This window comes from Atractosteus spatula, chromosome 26 (assembly GCF_055471065.1).
Source record: "Atractosteus spatula isolate fAtrSpa1 chromosome 26, fAtrSpa1.hap1, whole genome shotgun sequence".
NCBI classification, from domain to species: Eukaryota; Metazoa; Chordata; class Actinopteri; order Semionotiformes; family Lepisosteidae; genus Atractosteus; species Atractosteus spatula.
Genome location: NC_142731.1, coordinates 5,879,637 through 5,899,220, shown reverse-complemented (window position 1 = coordinate 5,899,220; position 19,584 = coordinate 5,879,637). Strand labels below are relative to the sequence as shown.

Below are 19,584 nucleotides of genomic sequence, written 5' to 3'. Positions count from 1 at the left end.
ATTTAAGCCAAGAGCTGGGCCACTTCCAGAGCTCCGTTTCACCAAATTGGCTTTATAATCTGGTTCATTAGGGAAAACAAAAGAACTTGAAAATGAGTTTAAAAAAAAGTAGCCGAGCCAATACATAATTTGATACTGAGGTCCAGCTATTTTTTCAGCCAGCCTTTTATCTTAATTACTTAATTGAACAAAGAGATTGACATACAAGGTCACATCGCCAGTTTTTCCAAAGTCTAGAACAGTTTCCAGCTGAGTGAGGTATCGGCACGACTCAAACCCCCAAGGATCAGAGATGCCTATAGCCGAGTTAATAAGCGACGCTCAATCCCCTTATTTGTTTTTATTCCAAATTAACTCTTAGTTATTGAGGATAAATGATCTCCATTTGCTTAAAATCTTTTGATTTTTGGAAAAAAAACAGCATTGGAATAAGTATCACCTGTGCATCCCTTTCTGGGTTTCAGAATGTCATTAACTGGGCACCTATTAAGAGTGATTTATAAAGAAATAAGGACAAGCCCCTTGAAGAGCCCCAAGTTGAAGAGATATAGTACAAAGGTCTATTTTATTTATTAAATACACCCCACCTACAGCAAGGTGTTTTCCCTAAAGGAAAGACTGAGTGCAGAGACAGGTGAATGCAGCTGGATCCCACAGATCAATGAGCCTGAGTAGCTCAGAGTTCAGTCTGAACAAACACTGAAGACACCAGGGCCCCCAAGACCAGCTCATTAAGACCTTTAGCTGAAATAACAACCAGGAGGCCCCGGGGTGCTTTAGTCCCGAGCGAGACGTCCCGTGTCCCGTGTCCCCCCCCTGCGCAGTAACTCACCCACTTCCCCCATGACCCTCAGGCCTTCCTGGTAGTTGGGACCACCCCGTCGGACAAAGATGGTGACCTCGTGCTCCTTCAGGGGGACCTGGTAGTCCTTGATGGCCCTCACGATGCCCTAGGAGTAAAACCCCAGCACGTCACCCTCCTGCCCCTGCCAGCCCCTGGGCCTCAGCATGTACGGCACTGGCAGGGGAGAGAACCATGCTGGCACTGCCAGGCCAGTGCGGATCAGATGGCACAAACAGTACAGAGTAGAGGAGTTTATCTGAAGGTTTATCTGAGCACCGAGGCATTGCACAGCTAGCGGTTAAGGATGTGCACTGCTGTAGGGGGGTAGACGCTGTTCTTAAGCCCAGTGGTCTGTGCTTTACTGGCGAGATACTGCTAACTTTGCCTTGCAAGCTTTTGTTACGTCATAAACGGTCAGCAGCAGGGTTGATGCTTCATTCAATTAGCTGATCCTTCACTGATGCATTAGTCAGCGGGAAGACGTGTGAATGGAACAGACTGGGGAGCTCTCCTACAGCACCCTGGAGAAATACCAGCAAACTGAAACACTTCACTGCTGGGCCTGGCTATGGTCCTGCAGCACAGGGGGGCCTTCTGGAGCCTCTTCTTGAAGGACTTTAGTTCTGTAAAGACCCAGCAGCCTCACGTAACCCCCGCCCCACCCCTCATCACCTTGAACGTTGCCGCCACGTTGGTGAAGTTGGCGATGCTGCCTCCAATGATCAGGACCTTCCCTGTGGCCAGAACAGACAACAGTGAGGAGAAGCACAGGGATGGCTGGGTCCTTCCAGAGCTCTCTGTTAACACTCAACAGGGTCCACAAGAAAGTGCAAAAACGAACAAAACATTTTCCTCAAAGCTTTAAGACACGATTCGCTTTTTCTCGCCCGGAAACAATATCAACCCGAATGCTCGCGCTGTTGCCGCAGCGCTTAAGTGGTGACTACTGGCACAGCTGGGTTTGCCAAAAAAAACTCCTAACATTCTCCGACATAGTGGTACTAACCCCACACTCATCACTGGAGCAGACCCCCTGGTCCAGACCACCCTCAGTCCTCTCATAGACTACCCACACACACCTCGGTCCAGACCACCATCACACCCCGGCCCAGACCACACACACACATCCAGACCACCTACACCCCCGAGCACCCACCTTCATTGTGCTTCTCCCGAGTCATCAGGGACAGAATGGTCTTGGCGTAGTCGTAGGTCTGCTGCTCGCTGGGGGCCCCCGAATACTCGCCGTAATTAGCCAGCTCGTTAACACCTCCCAGGTCGCAGATGGTGTCGCTATTGAATTGAATGAAAACAAAGAAAGAGGGCTCTTTATTTACAAGCTCAGCCATTCAGCTCGCCAGTCGGCTGAAGCTCGCCCACAAGTGCACTGACACTCTGCTCTGATCCTCCAGGAGCATTTGTCCATTTTCTCACCGCTTCATCCAGTACAAGGTTGTAGCGGAGCCGGAGCCAAACCCGGCAATGCAACAGGCACAGGGTGGGATACTCCCTGGATGAGGCACCTGTCCATCGCAAGGCCCACAAAGACACATACAACTTGGCCCTGGTACGAGTGTGTCTTTGGACTTTGGGAGGAAACCAGATCACCTGCAGGAAACCCACATGAAAGTGGGGAGAACATACGAACTCCACACAGACAGCACTCCAGGATTTGAACCCAAGGCCCCAGCTCTGCGAGACAGCTGCGGCACTGTGCCACCCTGTACGTATATTACTAAAACTGCTGTAATCTGGAGAAGGACTACCACAGCAATTTAAACATAAGGAGAAATTATTCGCCATGTCCCTGCAAGCAAACAGTGCATTTTTATTCCAAATGTTATTGACCAGGACTGAAGCATTTTAATGATTCAAGGCTCCTATTAGACAGCATCATTTGCAAGTATTTCATTTTCACTGCAGTCAAATGAGCCATGTCTTCACAAAATCGCTTGGCAGAGAAGCCCAGAGTGACTCAATCTGTTCTGCGTCTGCCGAGTTACAGGTCCCGAAGTTGCTTTGCTCACAAATTAATCAGGAGGAAGCTGGGGCTTTTAGGCTCAGCTGTCTAACTGTCAACTCTTGAAACGTATGGACGGGACATAAATTTGTGGTCCTACTGCAAGCAGCTCTAGTGTCTGCCCTAGTGTCTGTGAGTGGAAGACGCCTGCCTAATATCACACGGTAAGTAGGACTCCCCAGAACACAACAGCACAGGCCTGTGTTGGGTGAGTGTATAGGTCAACAGCATTTGTGAGCATTGCGGCGCTCAGACAGCGTACCTGTAGACCACCGAGGCCCCCCCGCCTGCCACCATGGTCCAGATGCGGCCCCGCGGGTTCAGCAAGGTCAGCTTCAGACTGGCGCCGCTCTTGGCATCCAGGTCCGCAATGTAGGCCTCCTGCAAAACCCCAGCGACAGCCTGCGGTTACCAGACTGCTCCGTCCGCAGGCCCCGGCCGCCCACCCTGACGCCCCCACGGCGGAGCCACCCGAGGACATTCGCCCCGGCCAGGATCAGGGAGCTGATCAGATCGATAGATCACTTTATTGGCCAAGCAAGTTTTCTCTCACAAGGAATTCGACCTGGTGAGTTCCCCATACACTAAACACATACCATATATACACAGACACATAAAACACGAGAAACATTTCAGACATTAAAGGACAAATATACATTGCACTTCAGGAATGTGTCAGAACTCTAAATCAATAAATCATCAAAAATCCATAATAAATATCCATATACAGACAACAATATTATTAATTCACTTAATGCCGTAGCTGTAGACTAAGTAATCGATATTCAATTTTAATAACACAGATTGTTCAGTCACTGCCTGGGGAAAAGTGACTCACTCGGAGGCTCACAGGCATCTCCCCCTACTCACTGTGCGAACAACAAAGCAGCAAAGATTTCCTTCAATCCAATTAAGGCAAACGGGCTGCCGAATTAACAGCCCCCGAAGCGACAATTAAGAACACCTGAATGGCTGGGAAAGTGACAGGAGGATGAAAACTCATTCACATGATCATATGAATTTTCCAAGAAAAAAAGCAGAGAGCTGAAATGCTCTGTAGCCGTTCTATATTGTACAGCTCAATGACAACATGGCAGGAGTGGGGTTAGCTCGGAGCGCTGATCTTGCACTTTGAGCTCTGGGACTGGGACTGGGACTGGGACTGGGACTGGGACTGGGACTGGGACTGGGACAGGCCAGCCAGCCGCGCGACAGGGGGCGCAGGGTCAGCTGCACGCGAATCAACAGGCTGCCTTTTACCACATTGCCCTGCCATCTCTCAGAAAGAATGAGTCAGAGCTGGATTTACTGCACCGGTTAGATTCATTCCCCATAATGAGCGCACCCAAGGCAGTCAGGGTAATTGCCTGAGGGAGATGAAATATGACGATGGGAAAATAAAAATACAAATTAAATTTGGGAAGAAAGAAACGGACAGTAACTCTTGGCGGCCAAGCGCTGCAGAAGGCCCGGAGGAAGAGCAGCGATCTGGAAGGTGATCAGATCTCGTTAGCGCTAAGAAGACAGGGATGAGGAGCAGGTTACTGCGCAGGGGAAGAGAGCTGGCGCCGCTAGGGCAGAGAACAGGGGACAATTTCCGACTTGGAGGAACTCGCCATTACAGCTGGATGTTGAGGCAGGAAAACAAGACCCAGAATTTACAGTGATTCCCAAAACTACTCCAGTCACCTTAAATACCTATGGGGGGGGGGGGTTATATTAAGGCTTTGCTGGGGTTAGCAAACTGGAAACATCCTATAAATGAAGGCAGTCTTATGCAGCATAAATCAGGTTTGCTAAAGGCATTTGCAATCCCTTATCGTCATTTTTCCCAGCAGTGTAACAGGTACAATAACCCAAAACCTAAGACGTGATGTGACAAACATGAATACTTACATGCCTGTACTGTACCTCGTTTGGGAACAAAACGCCCTCCACAACAGAAGGTGGTTTTTTACACAGTGATATTTAGCCTTAATGACAGTGATATGCATCTCATTACACGGGCTCTATAGCCGAGGGGCCACAGGGATCACCACTGTGCAAATCACAAAAGAGCACATTGACTTCAGCCACATGCCACAGTAAGGGTGCTCAGGATCTTCCAGTCCTGTGTCCGGAGCTCCTGGTCACTCAGCAGGATGATGAACCCCCCCCCCCCCCCGGCTCAGTCTGCTCACCTCGGGGTAGGCCTCCCTCCCGAAGGGCGGGGGGAACTCCACGTCTCCCCACTTGGCCTTGCAGAGGTAGTCGGCCGTGGCGTCGATCTTGGCTGCCATGTCCAGCACGTACACGCCATCTTTGGTCACCACTGAGGAGCAGCGCAGGGCAGACAGTGAGCCCGGGAAACACACTCCCAATCTGCCCAACAGGAGGCGCTACAACTGAACAACTGGCTGCCTCACTCAGACAAACATGAACTAATAAGATCTCTACAAATACATAAATGCAAATATATAATCACATATAACGTGATTACGTGTGGCTTAATGGGTTAGGCGTGTGTCTTGCATGCCTGAGTTCGGGGGTTCGATCCCAGCTGTCACCATGAGATTTCTTCTGCAGTTTCCCCTCACGGGATCAATAATGTATCTATCTAACCACAGCCGAATAACATTCTACAGCCAAAATGTGTTTCTTTTCTTCTGCTTTCAGCATGGAATTAACCTTTAATTGTTCCTTTACAAATATATAATTCTAAGCACTAAAACTAATTCTAACACTAGGTTATTAGGGAGACCTTCAGGGTTTTTTTTGCCTTTAAGCACAATGCGATCCCTACAATAAGCAATTCTAAGCTGATGGAGCTTGTACACGCAGTGAGAGATGGCAGTCTGCATGTGCTCACTGGGAAAACAGTCCCCACTACAGCATACACATTCCAATGGGTCATCTGCCCAGCTGGCAAGTGACTAAAGTAAAAAAAGTTAAAACAGGAAAACCAAAGGGAATTTAAAAGAAAGTAAAAGGAACAACTTTAGAAAAAAAAACAGGAAAGGCCTTTGAAGGAGGTACCATTGGACCTTTTCACTGTATTTTTTCATTAACAAGAAAACAATATATAGGGGTTATATACTGGACATCCTTCAGGATGAGATGTGAAGAGTTTTACATGCCAAAGAGGCTACAAGGTCTGATCTGCTCCTGGATTCTGGAAAGCTAAGTGAAACCACAAGGCCTCCCCTGGACAAGATGTTGATCTGTCACTGGACACTCCCAGAGCAACTGGGTTTGTGCATCTTATCCAGGGATGAGCCAGTTGTGACTGCGGGAGGGGAGGGGGAGAGGGGACTTTCACTCAGTCCTCTGCCAATGGATGCAGAGCCTTAACCTACCTAGGTTACGCAAGAGCTAAGAGCTGCATCTGCTCCTGTTTGTCCTCTTTAAACCTCCGTTTATAAGTCTCTCTCCTGGCTGACTGCATGTGCGTGCCCAGGGGGAAGAAGTCTTGGTCACAGAACAGTGAAAAACTCACTAAACCCGAGATGGAAAACATTAAAGGTGTCTGCCTGCCCTCCTCTAATTGGATCACATTCATCAGGCTGATGCGCAGCTGTAACACTATTTTCTCCAAACTGAGTACATGCCTCGTGCCAAGACACAAAGCACCATTCCCATCATGACAAACACAGCCGTAGCCGGCGTTCTTGAGTGTTTGGTCACACTGTAAATGGCCTTCATGTTCTTAAGAGGATGCAAACAGGTGCCTGTGCAAAGGGCTTTGCAGAATAGAGAAATGACTTGCCGAACTCTGGTCTGACTCACGCAGACAGACCTGACACCCTCCCCCACCCCCACCACCATCATCTTTCTTCCTGCACTGATGTAATGTCAGTGATGTAACTTGGCTCCTAATGCAGAGCCACACCCATTTCTATATTTCTAAAACAAATGAAACAGGCTTTCAGAATGTGAAACACATACACACGAAAGCAAGAAGCTGCTTTATGGTTTCAGAAGGCCTATAGTGGGATGATGTTATTTTAACATGCACTCCCTGCCCAGGCAGTAGATCTGCCGCGATATTAATATCTGATATCAAGATGGACTTTACCAGCATATTCCAATGGAAACTCTCCTAGCAATAACTAGAGTACTTTCATTTCCATGCCTATAACACTATTATATTATAGTATTACATATTATTATAGTGTATTATAGTGCTTCTGATGCATCTATCAAGGTGTTTAAAAATCTGGTAGTGGAGCCAGCATCCAGGTTTTAGTTTTCTCTGCAAGGAATTGAACATTACTTTTAGCAGATAGCTGCCCAATTTGAAATGGGCTATCAGCCCCAAACTGACTGTCCGCTAATTGCTATACAAATTGGGAAGAGTTCCAGCCCAGCTAGCCTCTAGAACTGTTCTGGAGAGCCCCTATCTAGGTAGTATGGGGTCCCCAAACCTGGTTGCTGAGAGCCCCAACATAACCTGATCATCTGTTTCTAAAGATGGACAACAACTATAAACTATTGATGACACACAGATGTCATCTGCTCAATTAATAGAACCCTTATCCTTCAGAGTGCTTAAATGGTACATTTCTTGATAACACCTGCATAAATAGTTGCAAGGCTTTTAAAAATGGGTGAAAGAGTACCAATTCTCCCCCCCCCCTTCCCTCTGGTAAGCATTATATGAGCATAAAGGCAGGAACTGCTTGTTTGACTTTTTTTTTTAAGTTGTGTGTTATTTAAGTTGTTGTTGATGTTGCTGCTGTTCTGTGTTTATGTTTTTGGTGACTCCTTTAATGTCTTTGTTTTGCAGCATACATGCAAATACTGTAAGCACTCCATTGCACTCGTGCATGTGACAAATAAACTGAGCTAATCAATAAAACCAACTGAGGCTCTGCAAGGATGGAGGCCCCTGACTCTAGAGTTAAATACAAACTTCCACTTGCTTAAACAGAATTAAATACTTGCAGAACTTGACCGTTTCACATTAAGTGTTGCTGAGGCTGTGCAAACAACTCTGCAATTCCAGGATACTTAAAATTGTTATGGGCTGAAAAAAAAGATCCTCAACTGAACAGATCTTTTTCCCCCATTTTTGAACTAATTCTGGAAAGAACATCAAAGATGTTTTATCAGTTGTGATCTTCACAGCAAAGCCAGATAACATCTGCTCATCTGTGGGCATAAATCCATTCATCTGATTTTCAAAGACATCTTGAGCAATCAAAAATTGAAATTATGCAACTATGGATTATTCAAATGTTTTTTTTCTAAAGTATTGAACTAACTACTCATCCCTTGCTTTTTATCCAGAAGAGTTATTGATGCATTATAATTAGAAATGACCCACTGAACAGAACTCTAATCAAATTCCAAATTAAGCTGATAATCAATAACTTCAAGTAATAAGGCTTTCAGGTCCTTAAGACACTAGAAACTTGAAAAGACTGCTTTATAAAATCTGTATCCTTATCTCATGCCACACATTTTTAATATAATCAGCATTTACACAGCCTAAGACTGTTAACATGCATCTGATACCAGTTACCAAGCCTTTATAGTTCAGGCATTAATCAGTTGAAATCTTGCGTGTCAGTGCAATTTGGGACATACCCAGGGGGTTGATCTCCAGGTAGGTGAAGTACAGATCTTCATACAGGTTGAACAGCCCCATCACGAAACTGGCCAGCACACTGCAAGAGACCACAGGACAGACATAAAACACAAGACATTCAGGTTTTGTTTTGACCACCTCTTTCATGGTAAGACTTCAGAAAAGAACTCGCACTTTCTGGCATCAGTTAGGGTTAATAGAGTCTAGGCAGGCAGCAGGTTTTGCTGAAAAGTGGTTCCGAAACACGGAAGAAACTAATAACAAAATGACTTGCCTGGGCACAAATCCCACTTCTCTAACCCAGCCCAGCAAGGAGGAGGAACGGACAGATCAGAAATAAAAAAAAAAAAAAGACAGAGAGCAGCTTTTCCAGCCTGTCAATTTCTGACAGACGCTGTGCTTGCTGGGATTCAAACTGTCAATTGCTCACACTTTGTTTTCTCACACAACCCCCCAGTCCATCAGCCCATGAGGCCCTGTTTGTGCGAGAACTCGGATTCAGCTCCTCCTGTCAGGCCTGCTGATGGATGCCCAGCTTGTTTTGCTTTGGCGTTCGCTGGAAATCAAAGCGCAAGCAAGGTGTGTGTGTGTGTGTGTGTGTGTGTGTGTGTGAGAGACGTCTATCTCAAGGCCAGCCAAGCGATGAAGAGCAGCAGCTCATGCATCCTCCTGTCAGACAGGGTCGCCGAGGTCAAACAGATCAGGACAGGCGAAGAGCAAGGAAAACGTGCCAGAAACAAACACAGAACGAGCATGAATGATGGACCAAACTTCCATTCAGAAATTTAGGTCTATGTCTGTAGCACATTGCAGGCAGGCGGCAGGGTACAGTAGGCTGAGCACCACAGGGTGGCCTGGGTGGTTTGCTGGGTGGGACAGGCTCAATTGGCCATGCAACATCCTGGGTACCCAGTTTTTCCCCGTCTTACCAGTGAGAGCTGCACACGCCCTCCGATGACACTCAGTGCATCTGCTATGGGCTTTGCAGACGGAAAATGGAACCCCTGCAGGCAGCCGAATGTAAGAACAGCTGCCCCCCTAAACCCCCCCCGAAGGAAAAACCTGTGGCTCACTCCTTCTTGGCGGCGGGCACGTGCTCCAGCAGGTGCGTCTTCACGGCGTCCTCGGTCAGCTTGGCACCCACGCCCACCAGGTACTTCTGCGCCTTGGCGTCCACGTCGCCCACGTCCACGCCCCCCTCGTGGTGGAACAGCACGTAATCGCCTTCCCGCGTGGCGTAGATGCACACGTAGAACTCCTCCGCCTGGAGAGACGCGGAGCAGCCCCGTCAGACAGGAAAGAGAGGCGGAGCGGAGGAACGGAGACTCTAAACAATTAACATCATGACAGAGACCAGGAGGAACTGACCCACAAACACAGACACTGCGAGGGAAATCAGAACAGACACAAGCAAGCAGGCTCACAGGAACAGAACAGGCTGCTGGAGCCGGCATTTACTCATTTAGAAACCAAGAGACGGCAAAATCCGAGATCGGCAGGCTTGCCTGGATCTGAAAGCTGGCCCAGCACACTGCCCAGCTCTCCTACCTGCTTGTGAGCCACGAAGGGTTCGATGAGAAAATTCTTGAGGGTGCCTTTAGCCTTTGCAATCTAGGGGGAGGAACAAAAACAACAACACAAACTCTTAATTGCAAACTAAAAATCCAACAGTCATTGAATCTGATCCACTGCCGTAAGCGAGCTGGACCAACGCAGCACGTTTCCAACACAATAAAAATCACATTCAGGGTTCTGGAGTGTCTGCGGAACCAATAATCAAGAGGATGGGTGGAGACCAATAATTTTGTGATCACACACCGCTGGGAAGATCAACCAAGGAAGGAAGTTGCACTGGAGAGGTTTCTGATTTAAGGAGGCTGTGACCTTTGTGCTGTTTTAGTGACGGATATCCCTGTGAAGGACAGGACCTCCACTGTCCCCAGACTGTACCACGGGTGAGACACCCACTGCAATCCTACTGCCGGCCTGCCAGTCCAGAGCTGACCTGACCTTCGGGACTCTGAAAGGCCGTGAGTCAGAGCTGGCCGCGCTGTGGGCAGAAGCACGCACGCTGCCTCTTGTCCTGATCTGATTTCCAATATAAGCTGCCAAACGTGGTCACTTGCCGTTTTAAGCACGGGGCTCCACACTGCCCAGGAGAGACGCAGACTGAACATGGTGCCCAGACAAGCCCACCTGCTACACCACTCCTCATCTCACGGCGTCTGAGCAGGCTTGGTCAGAGAACCTGAGATCCAGAGAGATCCTTCCTCTCCTGGACCGGGCTCGCCCCCACCAGGCCCAAATGTTCAAATATTCCAAGTTACTACTTTGCGCTGTTAAGACTTGCGGGTCTCAAATATTTGAATTTGTCTAACAAATAGGGAGAAACTCTGATACAGTCATGCCCCTGGCCATGCAGGAGATCTGGACATTCTCGTTCTCCTCGCACGGCCTCGGGGGGCACGACAGGCCGAGCCACTCGCCGAGCTGCACCCCGCAGACCGCCTCTGCTCGCCATCCTGCGGCGTTGTTTCGCATGAAGGCAAAAAATGAAACCAGCCGTTCGAGCAAGTGAGCTCCCCTTCCAGGAGGCTTAATACACTCCCAACGACGACAGCAACTCACAGAGAAACCAGAGAAGGATGAAAAGGAAAAGAAGAAAATGGAGAGACACGAAAGGAAAGACAGAAAAACCAAAGGATAGTCTCTGTGAGCCAGGCTGTCCACTCCCAGCCACTCAGCATAACAGCAGCCTGCAGCAACACCACAGATTCAGTTGTATAAACAGGAGCTTAACAAATTCTATTACACATCAGTTTACCATAAACAGAGATTCTGTACACGGTAAATAGAACACAGATGCACAGTACTAACTCATTATAATAATCTGTAATTTCTGGAAAACTGATGATTAGTAGAATATTTATTAAATCCTTATCTGTTCAACTTCAACAAAAGCGTGACCCAGACTGAGGAAGTGGGACACACTGACAGGAGGGCAGGGCTACTGCAGATAGACTTTCATGCCAGAGCAGAGCGATCACCAGAGACACCTCGCACCAGCACGAAAACCAACCAACAGCCTTGGAGCAGGGGCAAGCCCGTAACACAACACCCGGCAGAAAAGCGGAGGAGACACTAACACCTCAGCCTGGCCGCCAGCGGTCCCTGCAGAGCCCGATTAAAGGCACTGCAGCAAAGCCTCAAGAAAAAAATTAAAGCAGTAGACAACTCGGCCTCAGCTGGTTGCATCAAAACCTGTCATCGTAAATCCAGAGAAAGGGGAAACAACTCCGAGATCCACTCTGTCAGAGTCAAGGACGCTGCTCTGCTGCAGTGGCCCAGAGACTGGAGTATCGAGACGGCACTCATTAATGCAGAGAGCCATACTTCAAATGCCACGCACCTGCTTTAGATGTACCAAATAAATGAACAGCGCACAAATTGCTTCCAAGTTTCCAAGCCTGCGGCGTTTTGAATTATGTTCCCGGAGAAACTGACGTGACTTATTGCACGTATTTATTTTTCAATCCGTCAACACGCAAGAACATTTTCCGGGCGACAGAAAGCTCCCTCGCTGGACACCCCCGCCCCCATGCCAGAGCGTCACCTGAGACTCCCCTATCCAAACTGCTCCGACCGCTCACATCGCCCCCTCCCTCTCCCCAGGTCCTGACAGCTCCCCGACAAGCCCCCCGATCCGCAGGGAGGCCAACGGATGCGGTGACTGGCACCCCCATATTCTGGAGAGGGGAGCTGGACAAGCCTCAGGACCACCCCAGTGAAAAAAAAGATGCAGAAAAGCCCTCGACCCTCCACAGGGGAGGGCGCTGGAAAGGCAGGGGCAGTGCGGTTCTCACAGTGGTTTCCACGTTGAGCCGCGGTTTCAGCCACTCCTTCACCCCCTGCAGGTCCAGGCTGACGCCCACGAGGCCCAGCTTCCCCCGGCGCTTGATCAGCTGGTCTGGCTTCACCACCAGGCGCTGCAGGAGAACAACAGAGAAGTGTCACCAGCCACTAGCCAGGCACCAGAGAGCCGTCTCCAGGCACCAATCCTCTGATCACCTTGGCATTTTCCTATCTCAGTCCTGCAAGTGCCTCTGAGCCCCCTCAACAAACTCTGCTCCTGATGAAGCTGATTAAGTAATTAACTAAACTGTTTGATCCTTAATGGATCTCTGCACTCAGATCTAAGTTTCAGAAATAAATCCCACAGCTGCTGTAACACGTCACCATTTCAACATGGTTTTAAAACTGGTGCTCTTCGCAATTTTCTCAGCAGGTTAACACCACAAGCATGGTCTCCAGACTCATCCAGTCCTTTCTTGCAAGAAGCACAATTTACAAGTGATTTTTAATAAGCAGCCTCTTTCACCAGAGAGATTGTGAGGGAGGTCAGAATATGAAAGCCCTGAGCATTATTTTACCAGGACAGTGGACTACAGCTATACCAGCCTAATAAGAGCATATTAACTGAAACATGCAAAGGGAGCTGCTTTTTTAATTTCTGAGATATGCAATGCTCAAGAACACTCTCACATGTGCCTAATATCTTAGTGCTGCTTCCCTGTTATTGGTCTCAAAGAGCATTCTGGGCTTGCACACTCCACAGCCCACATGCACAGACTTCAGCACATCCTTGAATTTTACTGAAGGGTAAAAGCATTCAGGTTAGATTGCTCTCCTTCTCTTCCCTGATGCAATCGCTGTCTCCGAGAGGGACACATTACTTTACAGACATCTTTTGTAACGTGTGGAGTGCCAAGGGAATTGAAAGAACACAGCCATTTAATTCTGGATATCTGCCAGAGTGGCAGTCCATCACAAAGTTAATTCAATTGTCCAATAAATCCCATCTCTGTCGCTGGCATTTTACAGCCATTCCTATTCATATCTGACCTTAAAAAAAGGTTCACTAACCTCTTAAAAGCCAAGTGCTAGGCGGCATTTTCTGACTGCTGCCAGTCTTTTGAAAAATGCATGTGAAACTATTATCTTCTGCGATACCACTGTATGCTATTAATAGACCAAATCGGTGTCCCACAAATCTGAGTCCTGTGATGCCAATGTTAAGACTTTTATAATTTGTTCTGATGCCTCTGGTGGTCTTAGAAATCATATTAAGATTTCGTTGAATGTCCTAAAGTATTTACTTCCAGAAGTGATTCTGTCTACCTTATTTTTGCACTGGATTTTCAAATATGTCATACCAATTCAGAGAGCTGGGCAATCACGAGTAAATTGAGAGAATACTAATTTATTTTATAGTGAAAGGGAGAAACAGCTTCCAAGAACTGACAGTGCTCCATATAAGAGCACAAATCCAATGTTATCAATTCTAAATCCAATCACAGATAGTAATCAAATTATTGTCTCATTTAAAATAAACTTCCTGCTGCTCAATAAAACTTTGAACCTCCAACATGAGCTTGAAAACTGGGAACAATATTTGCTGTGTTGTGTCCATCTCATTTTCCAATTACTGCTTCACTTTTCAAAATAAAATGTTAAAAATGCCCCCAGGTCTGCTCTGAAGCAGAACTGGCACTAAACAATCTTGAAATCAGACTCCACTATTCATACAGCGCCCCCTGGTGGCGGGAGGTTGCTCTGACCTCAGTCAACAGCCATGGATGGTCCTGGGCCAGTCTGCCCCAGTCGGTCTCAGCTGTCACGTTGGCATATTTGAAGCGGTTCTGCACGGCCGCCGAGGTGCAGATGTACTTGTACAGGAACTCCTTCCCCGTCTGCTCGGAAATGGCCTTGGCTGACATGGCTCTTCACCGCGATACCTAAGCGGAAGAGGCAGGAAGAAAAGAGACTCAAATCCGATGTCCTCCATGGGAACGAACATGGTGGAGAAGGAGAACGATGCTGTAGAGAGACCTTTCACTGTCACCCGGCCCACCTCCACACACACCTGATCATGGGTGGGGTCTGATCATGACTGCAGCCTCAGGTTCCACATCACAACTCCATAGGCTCGAGAGATCAAGGAGACACAATCTCGTCACTGAAACCCTGTTTATTCCAGGCTCGACTTCAGCCCTTAATGGTGCAAAATGAGCCTGTTAATGGAGATCTCAGAGAATAGAGATCTCGGAGACCTCCTAGGAGGAAAAACGGACTTACAGTGGGAGCGAATGGAATTGCAAAGGTTTTATCTATCCTTGAAACAAGGTCATTAAACAAAACTGCGTTCTGAAGAACACGCACGCACACACTGGGCTCTGAAACAAATTTAACAAGATACTTGGCTCAACTACTGTCAATACGCCAAACGACAACTCTCAGGTTTATTAAAGATTTCGTGTAGTCCTTGAACTGTGAGCATGTAGATTGCGGCACAGGAACACAAGCTTTTAAAAGTCACCAACAAAACCAAAAATAAACAACACTTAGTCCCGAAAGTAAGAAAAAGGTCTTTAACCAAACGCCACCTCATTTTCAAGGTGGGCCTCCGCAAAGCACAGCACAGCTCTGTGCTGCGTCATCTGTCGCTCGTCTTTGTTAACTGAATCATCCCTCCCCCCTCACTTCTTTTCTCTTTGCGGACGATTTGAAGGCTAAAAATAGCTCCCTGCCCCAATGGCTGGCCATCGATTTCTCCAAGACAGAGCTGACTTCAGCACAGCAGCCCCAGACCCGTGCGGAATCAGGGGGTAACAGGTGCGTTTCCCTTGCCTGCTCTGGGGGGCGTGGGGCAGACCAGACAAGCACTGGGAGGGGACCCAACCTATCCTGCCCTACACATACCCAGGTCTAGCTCTTTCCCAAGCAACAGGATAAATGAAAACGCACTACGGTCCGAAGTGCATGGAAGAATTTATTGCCTAGTTTACCTGAAGATGTGATCATGTTTTTGAAGATTGTAATCAGTATGAATTAAAGATGCTAAGTGAGAAACATTGTTACTCTTCAGCTGAAGTCAGCTATACTAACAACAAAGCTGTTCGACCTGTAGAAGACACTAGTGGAGGCTCTGAATAAACTGTTGATGTTCACATGCATATGTATTTTATTCATCACAGCAACGCTGGCGTAATCTGAGCCCCGAGAACCTGACCCCCAACTCTGACCTGCAGCAGGAGGAAAGGGGTGTCATGTCAACGAGATTGACCGCAGCCATTGGAAAGCAAGGAGGAAAAAAAAAAGCTTCTCCTTCTCCAGACCAGTTTAATGATTAATAAACTCATTGTGGTGGAAATGCCCAACCCAGCACAGCATCAGGCTGAGAGGAGGGGCCTGCATTTCTGTTTCCATTCTCCCAACAATCTCGCAGGCTGGAGGAGGAAGAGGAGGGCTCTGCCACCCTCACAGCTACAGAAGCTGTCTTTACTCCCCCCCCCACCTCGCCCCCTCACACAGGTCTTCCAACTTATTTGGGCTGTCTTGGGCAGGTCTTCCGGAATTCTTCCTTGTGGATTGTGCCAAAAAATTAATTTCACATGCAAATCATTGCTTTACGGCAATGACCAGCTGTATCACAAGCTAAGTATGCAGAAACGGCAGTTTGGTGACTTTTAAGGCACGCCAATTTCCAAGAAGTTTGTCATATTACAGAAAACATGGCCCAGTGTCTTCTCATAAAACGGAGGAGCTGATTTTAATACACGTTTCCTTGACGCAGAAACTGCACTTAGGCTGCTCTGGGTTTTACACAGGAAACACTGTACTTTTCTGTCCAAAGGTGGCGACCTCTTAACCAGCATGAAACCATGCGGTTTTGATAAAGCCATGTGATCCAACCGAGCCGACGCCTGGGACTATAAAACTGCTTTATTACTTGACTGACAAAATCACGGACAAGCTACTGAACACAGCAGCGACAAAAATGTACCGATTTGTTTTTTGGGATTTCTACACATGGATCATGATGTGAATTAGATTCGACTTCTAAACAGTCTGACTGGCCACCCCTGAAAACGAGCTTCAGTTAAAGTCAGTCCATGGGACATCTTATTCTTCTCAAGTGAACGAATAATATATTTTTGACAGAACATAACAGAAGGTGGGGTGGCACAGTGGCACAGCGGTTAGTATAGCTGCCCTGCAGAGCTGGGGCTCTGGGTTCGATTATAGACCCGGGGTGCTGTCTGAGTGGAGTCTGTATGTCCCCCCCCCCCCCCACCACTCCTCGTTTCCTTGTAGGTTTCCTCTTGGTGCACCGGTTTCCTTCCAAAAACATGCTGGTCGGTTAATTTGCTCCTGGGAAAACCGACCCCGCTGTGAGTGCGTGTGCCCCGTGATGAACTGGCGTCCCATCCAGGGTGTAGACTCCTTTGAGCCCGTTGTTGGTTTGGCTCCAGCGACCCTGAATGTGATCAAGCTGTTATAAAATAACTGGCTGGATAACAGAAGTTAGGTGAGCTGGGAACCTATTTCTGCGCATCTTATATTGGGACCACTTCTCCACGGAACCAAACCCGTACAGAAAGTTGTAACTGCAAACTCCCCACAGCCACCACAGCCTCACATCGGCAACAGACGGCAGCCAGCTGAGGGGTGTCCCTTGTGGCAAGTGGGGGTCGCAGGTCTTGCAGGCATGACTCACCCCCCCCCCCCCTCCCACCCACAGCCCCAGCCCCAGCCCCAGCCCCAGCCCAGTGACAGGATGGGCTTTTTGCGAGACGGGCGACGGGCCAGCCAGTGCCATCCGGAGGGCAGCGGCTGTCAGGTGCCACAACGAGCGAAAGCAGAGGGAGAGAGGTGGGACCTGATGGCTGGGAATCCTTTTTCAGGGCAGGTACAGTAATTAAACAAACACGCCTTTTAAGCAGCACTCCAGACTGCTTCAGTACGTGACACCCGGACCAGGCCCTGCAGCTCTCCAGGCTAATTTTTTAGACTCGTCTTCTGGAATGAATGCACAGACAACAGGACAGACAGAATCGGTCTGTCCTATCAGGGAGGGTTTTGGACACTTCTTTCAACAGCCAAAGGTGAAATTTAAGGATCTAATCGTATCCTATTCATTTCCTGACTCCTGAGCGTTCCGATCACCCCTGCCATTTACTTCTGAATTCTGTACGACTGCGGGGAGGGGTCTGTGGAGACAAGGGGAATGTATATTTGTATATACTGTACATACACTTGACTGTAGGTCGTTTAGCAATAAAAAGGAAGCCACAGCAATTATCTCTGAACCCTCTTATCAAGTGTCTACAAATACAGCTAAGCGTCACAAACTGTCCACGTGTATATGACAACTGCACATGCCCACAGTGAGTAAGAATTGGGCTCACTTACTCGGAAAGGCTTTTGAAAATAATTCATGAATGCATCCGAGCACTACGAAGACTGTTTTTAGCTAGAAATGGCCCAAGGCTAGGGAGCATCGCAAACTGGCTGGGGATGGTTTCTGCACAGTCACAGGGAGGTACGCTCGCCGGGCCCGTCTCCTCCTCCTCCTCCGCGAGCCGAGCCGAGCCGACTCTGGGCAGAACGTCAGGCTTCTCCCCCTTTCTGCACCTGAACCACCTCTGAACCAGTCAGGGAGTCCAGAGGGTTTCCTGCAAAACGTAACTCGTCTTAACTTGGTCAGACCTACAGAACTGTCTTGCATAAAAAAGGCTAGATGGCTGTACAAAGACAAGGGCATTTGCCTATCAGAGGGCATGCCGAGGACAGGCACAGGTCAGCAACACCTTCTACAGATACCCGGAACGAAAAAAGACTACCATCAGGGAGGATAACACTGCCCTAGGCTAGGCCTGTTAGCCCTTCATCTGCTCATCTATGGACAGTTCATTGTTCTCATGTCCTTTCTTTACACTGCATTAATATACTGTGGTATTTTCAATCTGTATATACTGTACCTATGCCCATTTTTCACATCTTTTATTGTTTTACAGTGACTATTAGCATATTTTGCGCACACCTATTTTTTCCTAACTATTTTTTTTAATTTTTGTATTCTATATGCTTTTTAATTACTCGAATGCTGTAGTTATTTCAATTTTAATCTATTCTGATGTCTGTCTTGCTTTATTTGGGCTGGGCTGCTGTAACACCTCAATTTCCCTTCGGGGTCAATAGTCTTGTCTCACCTGTATATACTACAGAGGCCTGTCAGGTATTTTGTACACGTCCGTGCCCAGAGAGTAGTCCTGCCTTGCAACTGTCCTTCCAGAATAGGTTACAGGTTGCTCTTCCACGGAATAAATGCCTTCCTGATTACTGATGTATGCAATTCTGGAAATTCCAGCTTTAATTTTAATTACATCTCTGCATTCCTATATCCTTAATACTTTAGAGTGACACAGACTGCTCTGGACTGACCTGTCAAGCCTGTAGGACACAAAATCTTTCCTTAGGCAAACAAAAACGCAACACCTGTCCAACAGTCTTGCAAGGACAAAATAAACAATGTCTTTGAAACTCCTAAACAAAGCCTCAGAAGGGGGACTGGTCAGTCCCTTCCTGCGTGCTGGCACAGCGTCTCTGGGCTTTACACAGGAGAGCAGGGATGTCCATTTAATGGACAAACACAGCTGAGTGCACAGAGCACAAGAGGAGCTGCTTCACAGTCAGTCAAACGAGGAAATGAAGTCTCCGGGAAAGAATGAGGTCAAGCTATAATTTGCCTTATCTGAGTTTTTATTCTAATCTAGAAATACAGCAGTATAAATACACCACAGCTGACCTGCTAGTATCGTTAGTAATAAAAGCACTGATAAAGCAGAAGCAGTGCCACTCAGGAGGAAGACACCAGGCACACTTTATCCCATACCAGCTTGCAGATGCGTTCAGAGAGCCAGTTTTCAAGGGGCTCTTTGTACTGCAGCTTGAGGGTTCCAGGCAAGAAAGAGGAGCAACTCTTGCTCTCCAGGAGAAAGAACACTTCAGTTGTCTTGCCTGCTAGAGAATTTGATGGGGTTTTTTCCCCCCCAAGACAAAGTGATTTTACTACCTCTAGAGTAAGTACTGTGCTCCTTTTCTCCCCCAAATCCTAAGGTTTATTTGGTCATTAAATGCCTTAGAGGAGGTCACCAGCCCTGGGCCCTGGAGAGCCCCAGTCCAGTGAGTCTGATAGGCCACCCGTTCATAAAGACTGGAAAACATCTGCACGATACTGCTGAACAAAGCACATTATCTGCTCAATTAAGAGAACTGTCTCTTCAGGACTGAAAAGTACTCAGATTTCAC

The 19,584-nt window shown here is 47.7% G+C and overlaps 1 protein-coding gene across 3 annotated transcripts in view; it reads right to left on the bottom strand.

Moving 5' to 3' along the window:
- Window positions 1-19,584, bottom strand: part of aclya (ATP citrate lyase a) — a 39,899-nt gene that overhangs the window by 17,550 nt on the left and 2,765 nt on the right. For all 3 annotated transcript variants that reach the window (XM_088906318.1, XM_088906316.1, XM_088906317.1), the window contains exons 2-11: window positions 14,052-14,228; window positions 12,297-12,419; window positions 9,982-10,044; window positions 9,507-9,697; window positions 8,433-8,512; window positions 5,045-5,175; window positions 3,127-3,245; window positions 2,001-2,137; window positions 1,517-1,578; window positions 833-950 (exon numbers count right to left, since the gene is read on the bottom strand). In XM_088906318.1, coding sequence (XP_088762444.1) covers window positions 833-950; window positions 1,517-1,578; window positions 2,001-2,137; window positions 3,127-3,245; window positions 5,045-5,175; window positions 8,433-8,512; window positions 9,507-9,697; window positions 9,982-10,044; window positions 12,297-12,419; window positions 14,052-14,210 — 1,183 coding nt within the window. In that variant the 5' untranslated portion in view covers window positions 14,211-14,228. The remainder of the gene's footprint in view (window positions 1-832; window positions 951-1,516; window positions 1,579-2,000; window positions 2,138-3,126; window positions 3,246-5,044; window positions 5,176-8,432; window positions 8,513-9,506; window positions 9,698-9,981; window positions 10,045-12,296; window positions 12,420-14,051; window positions 14,229-19,584) is intronic.